Source organism: Bos mutus, chromosome 17 (assembly GCF_027580195.1).
Source record: "Bos mutus isolate GX-2022 chromosome 17, NWIPB_WYAK_1.1, whole genome shotgun sequence".
Taxonomy (NCBI): Eukaryota; Metazoa; Chordata; class Mammalia; order Artiodactyla; family Bovidae; genus Bos; species Bos mutus.
In genome coordinates this window covers 2,087,810-2,106,217 of record NC_091633.1, presented here as the reverse complement: position 1 = coordinate 2,106,217, position 18,408 = coordinate 2,087,810, and the positions used below count along the sequence as shown (strand labels likewise).

The following is an 18,408-nucleotide window of genomic DNA, read 5'->3' as shown; positions in this document are numbered from 1 at the left end:
CATAGCTTTTCTTCCAAGGAGCACACTTCTTTTAATTTTGTGGCTACATTCACCGTCCACAGTGATTTTGGAGCCCAGGAAAATAAAATCTGCTGTTGTTTTCATTTTTTCTCATTTGTTTCCCATTAAGTGATGGGACCAGATGTCGTGATCTTCATTTTTTGAATGCTGAGTTTTAAGCCAGCCTTTTCACTCTCCTCTTTCGCCCTCATCAAGAGGCTCTTCATTTTCTGCCATTAGGGTGGTATCATCTGCATATCTTAGGAGACTGAAATGCAAAAGTAGGAAGTCAAGAAACACCTGGGGTAACAGGCAAATTTGACCTTGGAATATGGAATTAACCAGGGCAAAGGCTAAGAGAGTTTTGCCAAGAAAATGCACTGGTCATAGCAAACACCCTCTTCCAACAACACAAGAGAAGACTCTACACATGGACATCACCAGATGGTCAACACCAAAATCAGATTGATTATATTCTTTGCAGCCAAAGATGGAGAAGCTCTATACAATCAGCAAAAACAAGAGCAGGAGCTGACTGTGGCTCAGATCATGAACTCCTTATTGCCAAATTCAGACTTAAATGGAAGAAAGTAGGAAAACCCACTAAACCATTCAGGTATGACCTAAATCAAATCCCTTATGATTATACAGTGGAAGTGAGAAATAGATTTAAGGGACTAGATCTGATAGATAGAGTGCCTGATGAACTATGGGCGGAGGTTCGTGATATTGTACAGGAGACAGGGATCAAGACCATCCCCATGGAAAAGAAATGCAAAAAAGCAAAATGGCTGTCTGGGGACGCCTTACAAATAGCTGTCAGAAGAAAAGTGAAAAGCAAAGGAGAAAAGGAAAGATATAAGCATCCAAATGCAGAGTTCCAAAGAATAGCAAGGAGAGATAAGAAAGCCTTCCTCAGTGATCAATGCAAAGAAACAGAGGAAAACAACAGAATGAGAAAGACTAGAGATGTCTTCAAGAAAATTAGAGATACCAAGGGGACATTTCATGCAAAGATGGGCTCGATAAAGGACAGAAATGGTATGGACCTAACAGAAGCAGAAGATATCAAGAAGAGGTGGCAAGAATACACAGAAGAACTGTACAGAAAAGACCCATCTTCATGACCCAGATAATAACGATGATATGATCACTCACCTAGAGCCAGACATCCTGGAATGTGAAGTCAAGTGGGCCTTAGAAAGCATCACTACGAACAAAGCTTGTGGAGGTGATGGAATTCCAGTTGCCCTATTTCAAATCCTGAAAGATGATGCTGTGAAAGTGCTGCACTCAATATGCCAGCAAATTTGGAAAACTCAACAATGGCCACAGGACTGGAAGAGGTCAGTTTTCATTCCAGTCCCAAAGAAAGGCAATGCCAAAGAATGCTCAAACTACTGCACAATTGCACTCATCTCACACGCTAGCAAAGTAATGCTCAAAATTCTCCAAGCCAGGCTTCAGCAATACGTGAACCGTGAACTTCCAGATGTTCAAGCTGGTTTTAGAAAAGGCAGAGGAACCAGAGATCAAATTGCCAACATCCGCTGGATCATGGAAAAAGCAAGAGAGTTCCAGAAAAACATCTATTTCTGCTTTATTGACTATGCCTAAGCCTTTGACTGTGTGGCTCACAATAAACTGTGGACAATTCTGAAAGAGATGGGCATACCAGACCTCCTGACCTGCCTCTTGAGAAATCTGTATGCAGGTCAGGAAGCAACAGTTAGAACTGGACATGGAACAACAGACTGGTTCCAAATAAGAAAAGAAATATGTCAAGGCTGTATATTGTCACCCTGCTTATTTAACTTATATGCAGAGTACATCATGAGAAATGCTGGGCTGGAAGAAGCACAAGCTGGAATCAAGATTGCCAGGAGAAATATCAATAACCTCAGATATGCAGATGACACCACCCTTATGGCAAAAAGTGAAGAGGAACTAAAAAGCCTCTTGATGAAGGTGAAATTGGAGAGTGAAAAAGTTGGCTTAAAGCTCAACATTCAGAAAACAAAGATCATGGCATCCGGTCCCATCTCTTCATGGCAAACAGATGCGTAAACAGTGGAAACAGTGGCAAACTTTATTTTTCTGGGCTCCAAAATCACTGCAGATGGTGATTGCAGCCATGAAATTAAAAGACGCTTACTCCTTGGAAGGAAAGTTATGACCAACCTAGACAGCATATTCAAAAGCAGAGACATTACTTTGCCAACAACGGTCCGTCTAGTCAAGGCTATGGTTTTTCCAGTGGTCATGTATGGATGTGAGAGTTAGACTGTGAAGAAAGCTGAGCGCTGAAGAATTGATGCTTTTGAACTGTGGTGTTGGAAAAGACTCTTGAGAAGACTCTTGAGTCCAAGACTCCTTTGGACTTCAAGGAGATCCAACCAGTCCATTCTAAAGGAGATCAGTCCTGGGTGTTCTTTGGAAGGACTGATGCTAAAGCTGAAACTCCAGTACTTTGGCCACCCTGTGCGAAGAGTTGACTCATTGGAAAGGACTCTGATGCTGGGAGGGATTGGGAGCAGGAGGAGAAGGGGACAACAGAGGATGAGATGGCTGGATGGCATCACCGACTATATGGACATGAGTGTGAGAGAACTCCGGGAGTTGGTGATGGCCAGGGAGGCCTGTCGTGGTGCAATTCATGGGGTCGCAAAGAGTTGGACACGACTGAGCGACTGAACTGAATTGAACTGATCTGCATATCTGAGGTTGTTGATAGTTCTCCCAGGAACCTTGATTCCAGATTGTGCTTCATCCAGCCCAGCGTTTTTCATGATGTAGTCTGCATATAAGTTAAATAAGCAGGGTGACAATATACAATCTTGACATACTCCTTTCCCTGTTTGGAACCAGTCTGTTGTTCCATGTCCAGTTCTAACTGTTGCTTCTTGACCTGAATACAGATTTCTCAAGAGGCAGGTCAGGTGGTCTGGTATTCCCATCTCTTTCAGAATTATCTAGTCTGTTGTTGTCCACACAGTCAAAGGTCTCATCGCTTCATGGCAAATAGATGAGGAAACAATAGAAACAGTGACAGACTTTATTTTCTTGAGCTCCAAAATCACTGCAGATGGTGACTGCAGCCACGAAATTAAAAGATACTTGCTCCTTGAAAGAAAAGCTGTGACAAACCTAGACGGCATATTAAAAAGCAGAGACATTACTTTGCCAACAAAGGTCCGTGTAGTCAAGGCTATGGTTGTTCCACTAATCATGTATGGATGTGAGAGTTGGACCATAAAGAAGGCTGCGCACCAAAGAATTGATGCTTTTGCACTGTGGTGTTGGAGAAGACTCTTGAGAGTCCCTTGGACTGCAGGGAGATCAAGCCAGTCAGTCCTACAGGAAATCAACTCTGAATATTCACTGGAAGGACTGATGCTGAAAGTGAAGCTCCAATACTCTGGCCACCTTATGGAAAGAGCCGACTCATTATGCTGGAAAAGATTGAAGGCAGGAGGAGGAGGGGATGACAGAGAATGAGATGGTTGGATGGCATCACAGACTCAATGGACTTGAGCTTGAGCAAGCTCCAGGAGATGGTGAAGGACAGAGAAGTCTGGTGTGCTGCAGTCCATCAGGTGGCAAAGAGTGAACACGACTGCCCAACAACAAATTATTGTTTGTCTTGCTTGGTTTTTTTCTTGTTTCTGCAGTTTTTCACTTCTAATTAAATTTGTTCTTGGAAACTCATGGAAGGTCTAGGACCTAAAGTTTTCCTACCAATAAGAGACAGGATACATTGGTGGGGGGTGGGCGGCGGGTGGTCTGTCCCTGGGAAAGCCCTGCAGGGTCCTGCTCAGTTATACGATGAAACAGACTCACAGTGCCAAGTGTTCGGTAGAAATGGAAATGCCAGTACTGTTAGTGGAAACACACATTGCTTCAATCAGTTTGAAAAAGCACTTGACTGTACCTGCATACTAGAATGGGTCAGTCAGTAACAAATCTGCCTGCAATGCAGGAGACCCAGGTTTGAATCCTGGGTCAGGAAAACCCCCTGGAGAAAGAAATGCCAACCCGTTGTGGTATTCTTGCCTGGGAAATCCCATGGACAGTGGAGCCTGGTGGGGTAGAGTCTATGGGGTTGCAAGAGTCAAATACCACTTAGCAACTAAACCATTGCCACATGCATTATCAGAAAATCTCATGTCTAGACATACAGATATAGCTGTCCTAGAGAAATTAGTATGAAAGACACACACAGGTTCATAGGCAGCTTATTCAAAAAGGCAAAATAAGAGCCTCAAATTTCAGGCACAGTAAAATGGACATATAAGACTATGCCCATTCACCCAGGGGAATTCTACCCAGCAATGAAAACAAATGTTCCACAGCTACACACAGTAAGAATGCATCTCACTTATTTAAAAGAAAACCAAGACCAGGGGAAGAGAAACTGTATTGTGTGATTCTATTTATTTAAAGTTTAAAACAAAGAAAACTGAATCCCTGGTGCTAGAGGTCACACAAGTGGTTACTTTGGGGAGCAGAGAGTGGCCAGGAAGGAACATGGAGATTTCAAAGCTACTTGATGGTAGAGAGATGAAGCAAGTACAATCTCAGGTACAGTAAAGGCAGAGTTTATTTTCTTGGCTCCAAAATAACTGTGGATGGTTACAGAGGCCATGAAAGTAAAAGGCGCTCACTCCTTGGAAGAAAAGCTGTGACAAACCTAGACAGCATATTAAAAGACAGAGACATTACTTTGCCAACAAATGTCCATAAAGTCAAAGCTATGGTTTTCCCAGGAGTCAGATACAGATGGAAAAGCTGGACCATAAAGAAGGCTGAGCGCTGAAGAACTGATCTTTTCGAATTGTGGTGCTGGAGAATGGAGAACACTCTCAAGAGTCCCTTGGACTGCAAGGAGATCCAGCCAGTCAATCCTAAGGGAAATCAGCCCTGAATATTCAGGGGAAGAACTGATGCTGAAGCTCCAATACTTTGGCCACCTGATGGGAAGAGTCAACTCATTGGAAAAAACCCTGATGCTGGGAAACATTGAAGGCAGGAGCAGAAGGGGTGACAGAGGACGAGATGGTTGGATGGCATCAGCAACCCGATAGAATGAGTTTGAGCAAGCTTTGGGAGATGGTGATGGACAGGGAAGCCTGGCGTACTGAAGTTCATAGGGTCACAGGGAGTCAGACACCACTGAGTAACTGAACAACAAAAGCCAGGCAGGGTCTTTATGTACAGCTGGCTGAACCTCAACAGGGCTTTTCCGAATTTCTGGAGGTGGGTAGAACATAATTTTTAGCCAGATCCCTTGCTGCAACACGTCTGGAATATTTTGTGTTCATAGTCATCTTCTGTGTAGTTTTTCTGGGTGGCACTTGGGCGTCAGTGTTCCTCACAATGATGGATGCTGTCTCTCTCAGTCCCAGCTGAACTGAAGTTCGAATCATGACCTCTGTTTCAGGAGGCAACCCTTGCAATTGCTCTGGCATTTTGAATGACTGGTGATGCTTGGTTTGGTGCTCTGTCTTCTCCTTCAGGTTCAAAAACTGTAGCCGGCACCTGGAACATGGAAAGACCCTCTTGTTCCAGTGCCTCCAAGCATGATTTACGAAGGATGTCGCCAGTTTGAAAATTCTGAGGCAAAGCAGACAGAGCAAATTGTTCGTGTTTCCATGGCACGTTCTAAAATGCGCCTCTACGTCGGCAAAGGCTGACGATCTGTAATTGCAAACGCGGCACACGTAGGGCATTTCGCCAGGTTTGTGACTGTCCTTCATGTGCTGTAAGAGAACCTGATCTGTTTCGAAGGACAATTCACAGATTTTACAGACCGCGGAGGGCTCCCGGGAAGCGTGGACACTTTCAATGTGACACTGCAGCTGGAACGGGGTGGGGAACTGGCGGCGGCAGTGCTGGCAGGCGGTGTGGATTTCCCAGCCGTCACCCTTCTGCCTCTCAAGCTCCAGGTGGTTCCTCACGTGGGTCATAAACTTGACATTTTTTAGAACTCTCAAGCAGCTGAGGCATTTAAAGGCTGTGTGAGTCTTCTGTTCTGGCTGCCCATCTCCTGTATGCTGTCCATAGTAAAAGTCATCAAGTAACATGATCAGATTTCCTTTCATGGGATCAACAGTCTTGCTCTGACTTGCTAGAGTCAAAAAGTCTGTTTTCTCCAGCCCTTCCAAACTACATGTTCTGTCTGGATCCATAAGACTGAAGCATGCCTGGTTATTTGCGTGAGTCCGTGAAAGTGATGCCCCGCCATGAACATGGCTCGGTGAGGTCAGGAGATCTTCCAAGGTCATAATCGTGTCCTTTGTAGGAGAGATACCTGGAGAGGGCATGGTGGAGGCAGGTCCCCCTGGGATTCCATCGCTAAGTTTGGGTCTTTTGGGATTCCCACTGTTAAAATTTACATCTGAAGTAGGACATCGCTTTGAATTAAGAGGACTTTCATCCTTGACTCCTAATGAGAGAACAGCTCCAGATAGACAGTGAGACCGCGGAGAGAGCAATTCTGAATTGTGAAGCATGGCTTGCAGAGAGCTCGTTTTATAATCAGGTTTAGATGAAGGCTCGAAAATAATAGGATTGTCTCTTCCTCCCCATTCAGACTGAGAAGCTGGGGAGACGGCCGCTGGCTCTGATGCTGGGGTCCTGAGATTTGCAGGCTGCGACGTGCAGGAGGGATCTGGACCCACGTGGCCCTTCTTTCTTCTTGAAGATGAGTCCCTGGTCACTCCATTCAAAATGTTAGAAATGACTGGCTTTGAACTTGAAATCCCTCTGACAAAGAGGGTTTCAGCATCCTCACTGACGTGCTGCACTCCAACAAAGATGACCTCAGCATCGCCATCGTCCTCATCTCTGGATTTGGACCCTGCAGTCTTTTTCTCGGGTTGTGGTCGTGCTTGTGCTTCCTCACACGGGAAGAGATGGGCCATTTTACAATCGCTTTTGGCTTCAAGTGGCCCCTTCTAGTGTTTTTTCCACCTAAAGGCAACCACAGGACAAGGTCATCTCCCCTGATCTCAGGTGTCACTCTCTGTGGTTTCCGTTAACCCTCAGTTGTTCACCGAAAATACTAAATGGAAAAGTCCAGAAATAAATAACTCACAAGTGTTAAATTGCATGTCATTCTGAGGAGTGTGATTGGAATCTCATGCCATCCTGCTTCCTCCTGCCCAGAATGTGAATCGTTCCTTAGTCCTGCACATCTCACCCGTTTGCCACTCAGTTACCACAATGACTGTTGAGACATCACAGGGCTTGTGACCAAGTCACCCTTATTTTACTCAATAACAGCCCCAAAGCATAAGTGGAGTGATGCTGCCCATTTAGATATGCCAGAAAGAATCCATTAAGTGCTTCCTTTAAGTGAAAAGATTGAAGTTCTCAATTTAATATAAAAAGAGAAAAAACTGTATGCTGAGGTTGCTAAGATCTGTGGTGAATGTGAGGAAGAGAAAAGAAATCTGGGTTAGTTTTGCTGTCAGACCTCAAACTGCAAAAGGTATGGCCACAGAACATAGTAAGTGCTTAGTTAGGGTGAAAAAAAAATCACTAAATTAGTACAGTAATATATTTTACATAGAGACTACATTCACAAAACTTCTATAAAAGTATATTGTTATAATTGTTCTATGTTATTATTACTCCTTCCCTGGTGGCTCAGATGGTAAAGTGTATGCCTACAATTTGGGAGACCCAGGTTCGATCCCTGGGTCGGGAAGATCCTCTGCAGAAGGAAATGGCAACCCACTCCAGAATTCTTGCCTGGGAAATCCCATGGACAGAAGAGCGTAGTAGGCTGCAGTCCATGGGGTGGCAAAGAGTCGGACACGACTGAGCGACTTCGCTTTCACTTTCCTGTTATTATTAGTTGCCAATCTCTTACTGTGCTTTTATAAAATAAACTGCATCACAGGTGTGTCTGTATAGAAAAAACATTGTGTATATAGGGTTGATGCTGTGTGAGGTTACAGATGTCCACTGGGGGTCTTGGAACTTATTCTCTTTAGTTAAGTGGTGATGATTATATTTCTTTCAAAAGACAAAATTAGTACCTGATTTAATCATTGGCTGAAACATTGAGATAACTATTAACACCCTTTGGAGAAGAAAATGGCAACCCACTCCAGTGTTCTTGCCTGGAGAATCCCAGGGCCGGGGGAGCCTGGTGGCTGCCGTCTATGGGGTCACACAGAGTCGGACGCGACTGACGCGACTGAGCAGCAGGGACGGGGGAGCCTGGTGGCTGCCGTCTATGGGGTCACACAGAGTCGGGCACGACTGACGCGACTGAGCAGCAGGGACGGGGGAGCCTGGTGGCCGCCGTCTATGGGGTCACACAGAGTCGGACACGACTGAAGCGCCTTAGCATTAACACCCTTATTCTATACCTAAGGAAACATCTCAGACTCAGTTAAGTGACATGACAGTTTTAAACTTACTTCTCCAGCCCCCACTTTTGCCTTGTCTCCCCATGGTGGCCCAGCACTCCTGTTAAACTCTACAGGAGAGCTGGTAGGCACCGTTTTGCTTACAGATCTCCAATCTCACTCAGAAATGCTGACCAACATAAAATGTCCGAAAGAGCCCCCAGCTGTTCCTTGGGGGTGCCCCTCACTCCCTCCACTCTGTGAGTCCAGAAGGCACCAGACTCTATACACATGGATCAAAAATATTTTTTAAAAAAATTCCAGAAAGTTCTAATAGCAAAACTTGAACCTGCCTCATGCTGGCAACTATATATATATAGCATTTACACTGTGCTTGAAACTGTTTACACAGCATCGACATTGTATTAGGTATTATAAGGAATGTGGAGATGATTGAAAGCATGCGGGAGCATCCCCTTAAGTTACATGCAAAGACTGCACAATTTTATATAAGGGACTTGAGCACCCATGGACTTTGGTATCTGCGGGTGCAGGGTTCCGGGACCCAATCTCCCAAGGGTACCAAGGAGAGAGGACGGGGCCTTCTCAGGACTTCTGCTGCTCCCCCTGCCTTGGATGCTGTCTCAAGTACCATCACCCAGCTCCTGACCTGCCTCGGTCCACAGTTTCTCTGCCAGGCTTCCCTGACCATGGTGTCAGAAATCACAGCCTCCCCCAACTCACATGCCAGATTCACCTCCAGAGCTATTGGGCTGCTGTATTTTTGTTTCTAGAAAAACATGTGGCATCTGTCAGTGCTACATGTCTGCTGCATAAATAAACAGTAACTGATTAATACAATCATTTATCTGTACCACAGGCTCGACCCACTAATTCCTGGCTCCCTGGGTACTTACACTTGATCTTAGCCAAAAGGCTGAGAAGCGATTTCTCCAAGCATTTAATGAAATCCAAATCTTAATGATTTAAAACTGTCATGCAAGGGAGCAAGTCAGCCAGTATGTAGCAGGATGCTGACAGGGCCGGTGGTGGTCATTGAAATAAAAGGTTTGTAACACAATTTCTCTCCATATAATACATTTGTTGATAGTTTCCATGCCATTAACACGTTTCATTGACATGAAGGGACATTCTAAAGTTTACATTTGACCATTTCTGATACCAGATCACATTTCATCAGTAGCATATCATAGTTTGTTTGGCTGTGTGTAAATCGTGGCCCTAGCGGTAAAGGACGCTCCTGCCAATGCAGAAGACATAAGAGACGCATGTTCCATCTTTGGGTCAGGAAGACCCCCTGGAGGAGGGCATGGCAACCCACTCTAGTATTCCTGCTTGAAGAATCCTATGGACAGAGGAACCTGGTGGGCTACAGTCCATGGGGTTGCGAAGAGTCAAACATGACTGAAGCAACTGAGCACACATGCATACACATGTATATAAATATATATAAAAGTTTATAGTGGTATGAAAAATAATGCTGTGGGACTTCCCTGGTGATCCAGTAGTTAAGACTCCTCACTTCCACTCCAGGGGGCATGGGTTCAATCCCTGGTCAGGGATCTATACCCCACATGCCACAGGGTGTGGCAAAAAAAAAAAAAAGGAATAATGTTGCATCTTACAGCTGATGTCATCTGAGACTTAATAAAAATTTTTATTTTTCATAAGCAGAATCCAGCCTACTAAATTCATGTCACAAGTCACTAATGGGATGCTAGCTGCATTACATAGGCAAATGGTTTAGACAGGGATTGACAAATTGGCTTGCCTCCTGTTTGTTTTTTTCTCCCAACAAGCAAGCTAAGAATTTAGGTTTTTTTAACTTTTTATGTTTTAGTTTTTTTTTAACTTTTAAAAATACGTTTAATATTTTTACATTTTTTTTAATTTGGGGGGAGCAAAGGAATATTTTGTGACATGTGAAAATTATATGATATCTAAATTTCAGTGTCACAAATAAAGTTTTATTGGAAAACAACCGTGATCATTTGCCGCTGCCCAAGGCTGTCTTGCCTGGAGAATCCCAGGGACGGGGGAGCCTGGTGGGCTGCCGTCTATGGGGTCACCCAGAGTCGGACATGACTGAAGCGACTTAGCAGCAGCAGCAAGGCTGTTTCACACTGCAAATGGCAGAGACCGCATGGCCCTTGATGCCTGGTTACTCTCTAGCCCTTTACAGATAAATTTTGCAGACTCATGGCTGCAGAGAACAAAATGAAGCATTCCAAACCCCATGGCTCACCAGCTCCTGAAGTCCAGTTGACTCAGTGCAGCTAAGGGTGAAGCTGGAGTGTCTTTGTCTCCACGTCCCAGAGAGATCTCTGTGGAAATGCCAGCACCACGTCCTGTGTCCTGTGTCTGTGGAACTCCTACCTGGCTCTCCAAAAGCCTTTTCTCAGTGAGGCCGGATCAGGAGATTCCAAGCCTTTTAAAGCCCATTCTAATCCAATCCACAGTATCCAAACGGGACTCCAGTCAGGTTTCTGAACCAGTTTTTCCCCATAGGATCTTTGAACTAGAAACCTTTCTACCAAATTGCTAGAGAGAGGAAAGAATGTGGGTGGGGCTTCAGGGCCCCTCCCAGGGGCTATTTCCCAGGTCTCAGTGTGGTGAGAGTCCCCACTTCCCTCTATCTGGCATCCAGAGGCCCACCACCTTATCTCCAGTTTATCTGCATCTTTAGTTATTTGCGGTTCAGCAGCTTAAGGACAGGGGAAGGTGGTCCACACAGCTATTCCAACAGAGCTCCGGCTCATGTCAGGAACCTAAAAATGCAGGGGTCCTCCTCCAATGCTAGAAAGTTCTCCAGCTGCAAACTGCAAACCCCTGTTCTCTTCTGGGGGCAAGGGGGTGGGTTGGGGGGCGGGGGGCAGGGTGAGGGGGCAGGAAGCAAGCTTACTCCCAAGTGATCTGCACTTGAAGACTCAGCACCCGCTGGATTCCCGGGGTCCTCACTGTGAACCCCAGGAGCTCTTCTAGGCAGGGGCTCATGCTTTCTTAAACCATGTCAGGGGTGTCAGGTCACACCCTGGTCCCCCTCCTTCTCCCTCCCTCCCTCACTCCCCTTCTTCTCTCTCCTTCCCCTTTGCACCACCTAGATTATATCTCAAGCTTTCCCTCCCACTGCCTTTACAGCCCTCCTCCCTTAGAGGGAGGGAGGATTTCAGAGAAGAAATATGTGTATTTCCATTCCTTATAAGGTAACAGACTCACTGAATTAGAACAAAAATGAAGTTCACTAATGAACACGATCTTCAGTGCTGTAACCAGATATAACATCAAAAATACCTTTCTTATCAAATCAACATGTGTTCACCTTAAATTTACACAATATATGTCCATTGCATCTCAATGAAGCAAGAAAAAAAAAAAAACCTGACCATTAGAAAGAGCTCGTTTTATACTCTTTTAAAATGGTTGTTGCTGAGTGCTGTGCCTAGTCGCTCAGTTGTGTCTGACTCTTTGTGACCCCATGGACTGTAGCCAGCCAGGCTCCTCTATCCATGGAATTCTCCAGGCAAAAATACTGGAGTGGGTTGCCATATCCTTCTCCAATGTCGGTGAGTATCAAAACCCAAGGCTAGGGGCTTCCCTGGTGGTCCAGTGGTTGAGAGTCTGCCTTCCAACGCAGGGGACGTGGGTTTGATCCGTGGTTGGGGAACTAAGATGCCACATGCCAGAGGGCAGTAGAACCAACGCAGGATCCTGCATGCCACACCTAAGACCCGAGGCAGCCAAATAAGTAAATAAAAATAAATACTTTTTAAAACTCTATGCTATTTACATTCTTCTGGATATATTTGAAAGCATGATATTAACAGTTTTATTTATTTATGGACACACCGTGAGACTTCCTGCAGGATCTTAGTTTCCTGACCAGGGACTGAACCCAGGTCACCAGAGTGAAAGCACTGAGCACTAACCACTGGTTTGCCACGGAATTCCTAGTTTGATTTACTTAAAGGGTTTGTTTTTATTGTATGCCAAAAGCTACTCCTTTGCAATGTTTGCACTTGTGACAAAAACATTTTGGATGTCAATTTTTAAATGTTTGCAAAAACTTAGCGGAAAGAAAGGAAAATTTTGACTACTTACTTATGCTTCTAGGCTTCCCTGATGGCTCAGACAGTAAAAAATCTGCCTGCAGTACAGGAGACTGGGGTTTGATCCCTGGGTCAGGAAGATCTCCTAGAGAAGGGAATGGCTGTCCACTCCAGTATTCTTGCCTGGAGAATTCCATGGACAGAGGAGCCTGGGGAACTACTATCCATGGGTTTGCAAAGAGTCGAACACAACTGGATGACTAACACTTTCACTTTCATACGCTTCTAAAGATTGCTCAAATCTCAGAATCACCTGGGACATTGTTAAACACAGAGATTCCAGGGCTGCATATCATACCTAAGAAACTCAAATTGCCAGAGGAGGGGGTCTGGGAATCTGAAAGTTCAATGTTTGCCTCACTTGATTCTGAAGTGAAGTGTATCCCAGGGTGTAAAATCCTCCAATACTTTGGGAAACATTGATCTCTGGTGGCTCAGCGGTAAAGAATCCACCTGTTAATGCAGGAGACCTGGGTTCAATCTCTGGGTCGGAAAGATCCCCTGGAGGATGAAATGGCAACCCACTCCAGTATTCTGGCCTGGGAAATCCCATGGACAGAGGAGCCTGGCAGGCTACAGTCTATGGGGTCACAAAAGAGTCAGACACAACTTAGCAACTAAACCACAGCAGTGAAAGTGAAAGTCGCTCAGTCGTGTCCGACCCTTTGAGACTAGAAGGGTCCTCCAGGCTAGGATACTGGAGTGGGTAGCCTTTCCCGTCTCCAAGGGATCTTCCCAACGCAGGGATCAGACCCAGGTCTCCCGCATTGCAGGCAGATTCTTTACCAGCTGAGCCACGAGGGGAGCCCAAACAACAGTAAGAATATGTTTAAAATACCCCAGAATCTACTCCTTCAGGAGGCCCTGAGGGTCGAGGGTCAGGAATTCATTTTTTCTTCCTGTGACACGCTGAGCGCCTGCCTTGGGAGGAGCAGGTTATTGGTAATTCAATAAACCAATCAGATGCTGTAGCTTGAGCTGGGAGTTCATCCTCCCCACCACCCTTCAGGATTCTAGGACCTCTCCACCCTCTGTTGGGGCTTTTGGATGTCCTTCGTATTGAAGGAAGTTAGGGTATAAGCAAAGCCGAGAGATCTGGATCCAAACTTCTCAGTCTGGGCCACACTTGCAAATCTCCTGGGCTGTGCTTCTTAACCCTCAGTGAATCTAAGGAATTGCCTACGTGTCTTGTGCAAAAACACATTCTCGTCCAACAGCTGTGGGTGGGGCCTCAGGGTCTGAGTTTCTCACAAGCTCCAGGTGTTTCCCAGGCTTCTTAAGGTGTCCATATTAAACAGTGAGTACTAGAGAGCTTTTGAAAAGCAGTGATGTTCTGGTTGATTTTGCCGGTCTTACTCCATACCCCCAGAACCAGTATCTCCAGGAATGGGACCAGGGAGTCAACGTTATTAAAGGTCTCAGATATTTCTAAGGAGCAGGTAGGGTGCAAATGTGTAGCCAGGCAAATCATCCTACCATCAACCCTGTTTGGGGCTTCCTTGTGTCCTGCAAAATCCATATGTTGAGGGGACTTTCACAATGGTCCAGTGGCTAAGACTCTGCACTCCCAGTCCCTGGTCAGGGAGCTAGATCCCACGTGCTGCCCAGAAGACCGAAGACCCCACGTGCCACGACTAAGACCTGGTGCGGTCAAAGAAATTAATGAATTTTTTAAAATTATCTGTAGAAGTCCTAACCCCCAACACTTTGGAATGTAACCGTATTTGGAGATAATACCTTTAACGAGGTGATTAAGTTAAAAGGAGGTCACTAGGGTGGGCCCTAGACCAATCTGATGGTTCTCTATATAAAAAGAGAGAGGGGAATTCCCTGTAAGGCCAGTGGTTAGGGCTCAGAGCTTTCACTGCCAAGGGCCCAAGTTCAATCCCTGGTCTGGAAACTAAGACCCAGAAGCGAAGCAGCACCGCCAGGAAAAAAAAAAAAAAAGGAAATTAGGACACACAAGACATCAAGGATGCGTGGGCATAAAGGGACAGGAGGACGTGAGAGTGCAGCTGTCTGCGCATCAAGGAAAGAGACCTGCGGAGGCACCACACTGTCACCACCTTGATCCTGGACTTCTGGCCTCCAGAACTGGGAGAAAAACGTTTCCTGTTGTTTAAGTCTGTGCTATTTCTGGTGGCCACCTTAGTACTTTAACACATTCTTTAGATGAGGGGTCCCTAGAGAGGGCTCACCTCAAGGACAGGTAAGGGGTATGCAGGTGATGACTCAGCTCCCAGGGGACTCCCACCCATCAACAAATGCCCACCCGCCCAGATTTTCCAGGACGCAGCCTGTTCCTGTGGACCCCTTCTTGCAGACCACAGCTGCTAAAAGTCCCCGCCCAACTCTCTTTCTGGCCCCAACTTTTTTTTACTTCTCTCCTAGATTGTGAAGGACAGAACCTTGAGAACAGAGCGAGGCCTGTGCTCAAACCATCCTGGATGTGAAGGGGAGTGTGTTTTAACAAAAAAAAAAAAAAAAGAAAAAAACCACAGCTGTCCAGCAGAACACACTGAAGCTTATCACCAGATGTACAGAAAAGCCTTCATATGTTAGGTTAGGAAGAAGCAGAGGACATGAGTTCAGCCTCTTCTGCAGGGAAGGTTTCCAGGAAGGACAGCACGCTTTCTGTAGATGGGTTGAGAGCAGATGAATTTATTGGAAGGCATTTGGGTCTGTAGCCAGGAAGGGAATACGAGTGGGGAGGGGATATGTCGTCCTTCAGTTCTGTCTATCTCCAGAAGTTTCTATGATATGGGCCATGGTCACAGGGCTCCCAGAGGTCAGCGAGAGAGGAATGTTTGGTGACTTCATCAAAGCCTGACCCATAGAAGGCTGCCTCTCAGCAGCCAATGTCAGACTTCTGGGCCGTCTGCCAGGCTCAAGAAATGACCTACTGGGAACTCTCTGGTAGTCCTGGAGTGGTTAGGACTCTGCACTTTCACTGCTGAGGGCATGGATTCTATCCTCAGTTGGGGAACTAAGATCCTGCAAGCTGCGTTCGCAGGCCGCCTAAGAAACAAAAACAAAGACAGACATGACCTTTCCCACCTTTCCTTCCATGGAAACCCCAAGGCCAACTCCAGTCCAGGTCCATTGCTGTGCTCAAGGAGGAAGCTCCCTGGCGCTTGTGGCCATGGAGTGACATGTGGTCAGCCTGAGCATCCACCAACAGGGCTGGGCATCTCACACCACCTGAGAACCCGGTACCCAGGAGGAGGTCAGGCCCTCAGGACACAGGCTGGTGCCTGCTGACCTACAGATCAGGGCTGTGTGAGAAGTGGACTCTACAAGGTGGCCAGAAGGCACGCCTTTCAAAAGGGCACTCATCCAGGTGGCCAGCCTCTACCCACTTCCTCCGTCTCTAGGGGAGAGCTTGGCGCTTCCGTTGTTCTCACACACCTTTTCCTCTTCTACTCTCCCTGGAACAGCTTTATCTCAAGAGACTGTTGTTGTTCATTTGCCCACTTGTATCTTCAACCCCACGGACTGCAGCGCGCCAGACCTCCCTGTCCCTCACCATCTCCTGAAGTTTGCCCAAGTTCATGTCCATTGCATTGGTGATGCCATCCAGCCGTCTCATTCTCTGTTGCCCTCTTCTCCTTCTGCCCTCAATCTTGCCCAGCATCAGGGACTTTTCCAGTGAGTCAGCTGCTCACATCACATGACCAACAGAGTGGGCCTTCAGCTTCAGCACCAGTCCTTCTAACAAGTATTCAGGGTTGGTCTCCCTTAAGATTGACTGGTTTGATCTCCTTGCTGTCCAAGGGGCTTTCAGGAGTCTTCACCAGCACCACAACGTGAAGGAACAATTCTTTGGCGCTCTGCCTTCTTTGTGGTCCAGCTCTCACAACCGCACATGACCACTTGGAGGACCGTAGCCCTGACTATATAGACCTTTGTCGGCAGAGTAACGTCTCTGCTTTTCAACACACTGTCTAGGTTTGTCATAGCTTTCCTGCCAAGAAGCAACCGTCTTTTGATTTCACGGTTGCAATCACCATTGCAGTGATTGCACATCCCAAGAAGAGGAAATCTGTCAGGACTTCCACCCTTTCCCCTTCTATTGGCCATGGAGTGATGGGGCCAGAGGCCACGATCTTAATTCTTTTAATACTTAGTTTTAAGCCAGCTCTTTCACTCTCCTTCTTCATTCTCACCTAATCAGTGCAGAGCTTCTGGCTTCTTGCTGCTTCTACTCTCAGTTCTAACTCACTGAGTAAGAAATCATAAAAGGATGGTTTCGCAGCTTAAATCAAGGGTGGGACAGAGAGGGGCCAAAACATAAGGGACCGTGACACACTGAAAAACTCAATGACTTGCACCACCTGCTTACCCACAGGATTAAAGGTGAAGTCAAAGTGTTAGTCAGTCCTGTCTGATTCATTGTGACTCCATGTACTGTAACCCGACAGGCTCCTCTATGGAATTCTCCAGGAAAGAATACTGGAGTGGGTAGCCACTCCCTTCTCCAGGGGATCTTCCCGATTCAGGGACTAAGCCTGAGTCTCCTGCATTGCAGGTGGATTCTTTACCAGCTGAGCCACCAGGGAAGCTCAAATCAAGGTGATGCTAATTTCCAGGACATTCCTAGATCAAAATTTTGGTGGTCCATGCCGGTCCCAGCTCCTTCGGTCACAAAAAGGGGTATAGTTGGAGCCCTCCACTCTGAAGGGGTGCTGTTATTTTGTTTAGTTGCTAAATCTTCTCTGAATCTTAGAGGACTTGGTCTCAGCAAAGATCTCTGATGGGCAAAGAGAATTAGTTAAAAGCCTTAGTGCTGCCAGGTTGGCAGAGAACCAGGATTTGGAGGAAATTTTATCTTTACCATGTGGCTTAAGGTAAAAACTTAAGGATTAAGGTTTTAAAAAAAAAGTTACAGATGAATCACACCAAGGAGAAAAATGCCAAGTTACACTCAACACTGAAATACTGAACTCGGAAGTGACTTTTTTTGACGATTGGGAATGTATTTCCGTCAGCCTTTGAATAAATAATTGTTTAAGTTTTTATTAATGTAAAAACAAAATAAAACCTGTGGGGATATTAGTGGCATAAAAGCACATATAGACAATGGATTCAGGGATGTTGGGTTGTCTCTTAGAACCTGGAGGCTTCCCTGGCTGCTCAGATGGCAAAGAATCTGCCTGCAATGCAGGAGACCCAAGTTCAATCCCTGGGTTGGGAAGATCTCCTGGAAAAGAGGATGGCTACCCACTGCATTATTCTCACCTGTAGAATCCCATGGCAGGCTACAGTCCATGGGGTCCCAAAGAGTCAGATACGGCTGAGCAGTGGGAAGGTGGGCACGGGCTCCAGATGGTCTGTGGGCGAATATCCCCCAGGACTCCAGGCCTGACTTTGCACAGTGAACCCATCTTGGCACTGCCCAGGGTCCGAGATGGAGGCTTCACATCTGCTGGATCCACTGGGGAAAATGCTGGAGTCCAGGGCCTGGGTGGGGTTAGCAGCGAGAGTCCCGTGGAAGACGGGTCCCTCCAGCGGTGCTTGCTCCTGGACACTTAGTTCGTTCCAGGCCCTGAGGACGCACCTTGTATGTGACGACAGATTGAACAGCTTCAGAAATAAGTGAGGAGGTGGATGCCCTGAAAATGAGAACCACAGGGAGTGGGTAAATGGTGCCCTCAACTCCTGTAGCCAATCCTTGGCTGTCAGAGAGCATCTAGGCCGCACTCACGCTCAGTGAGTGAGGTGGTTATTTAACCACTAACAGGAGAGCCATGAGTTTAAAGGGGAGAATCATGGTCACAGATCACAGGGGACACCAAATGATTGACACTGAAGTTCCCTTTATTTCTTTGGAACAATCCAACACGGGGGTAACGACCCCATCAACCTCCCAAGCCCAAACTCCCCCTCCAGAATTCAGATTCACATTTCTAACTTTGTAGGAA

General features: G+C 46.3%; 1 protein-coding gene across 1 annotated transcript; it reads right to left on the bottom strand.

Annotated features, from left to right (window-relative positions):
* Positions 1 to 5,228: 5,228 nt before the first annotated feature.
* Positions 5,229 to 6,923, bottom strand: LOC102278590 (zinc finger protein 280A). The gene has a single exon (XM_070386706.1). The coding sequence runs from the start codon at positions 6,921 to 6,923 to the stop codon at positions 5,229 to 5,231; it is 1,695 nt and encodes a 564-aa protein (XP_070242807.1).
* Between the last annotated feature and the right edge of the window lie 11,485 nt (positions 6,924 to 18,408).

Bases quoted from the DNA above. Each gene is read 5' to 3' on its own strand.
- LOC102278590 (XM_070386706.1), bottom strand. From the start codon at position 6,923: ATGGCCCATCTCTTCCCGTGTGAGGAAGCACAAGCACGACCACAACCC.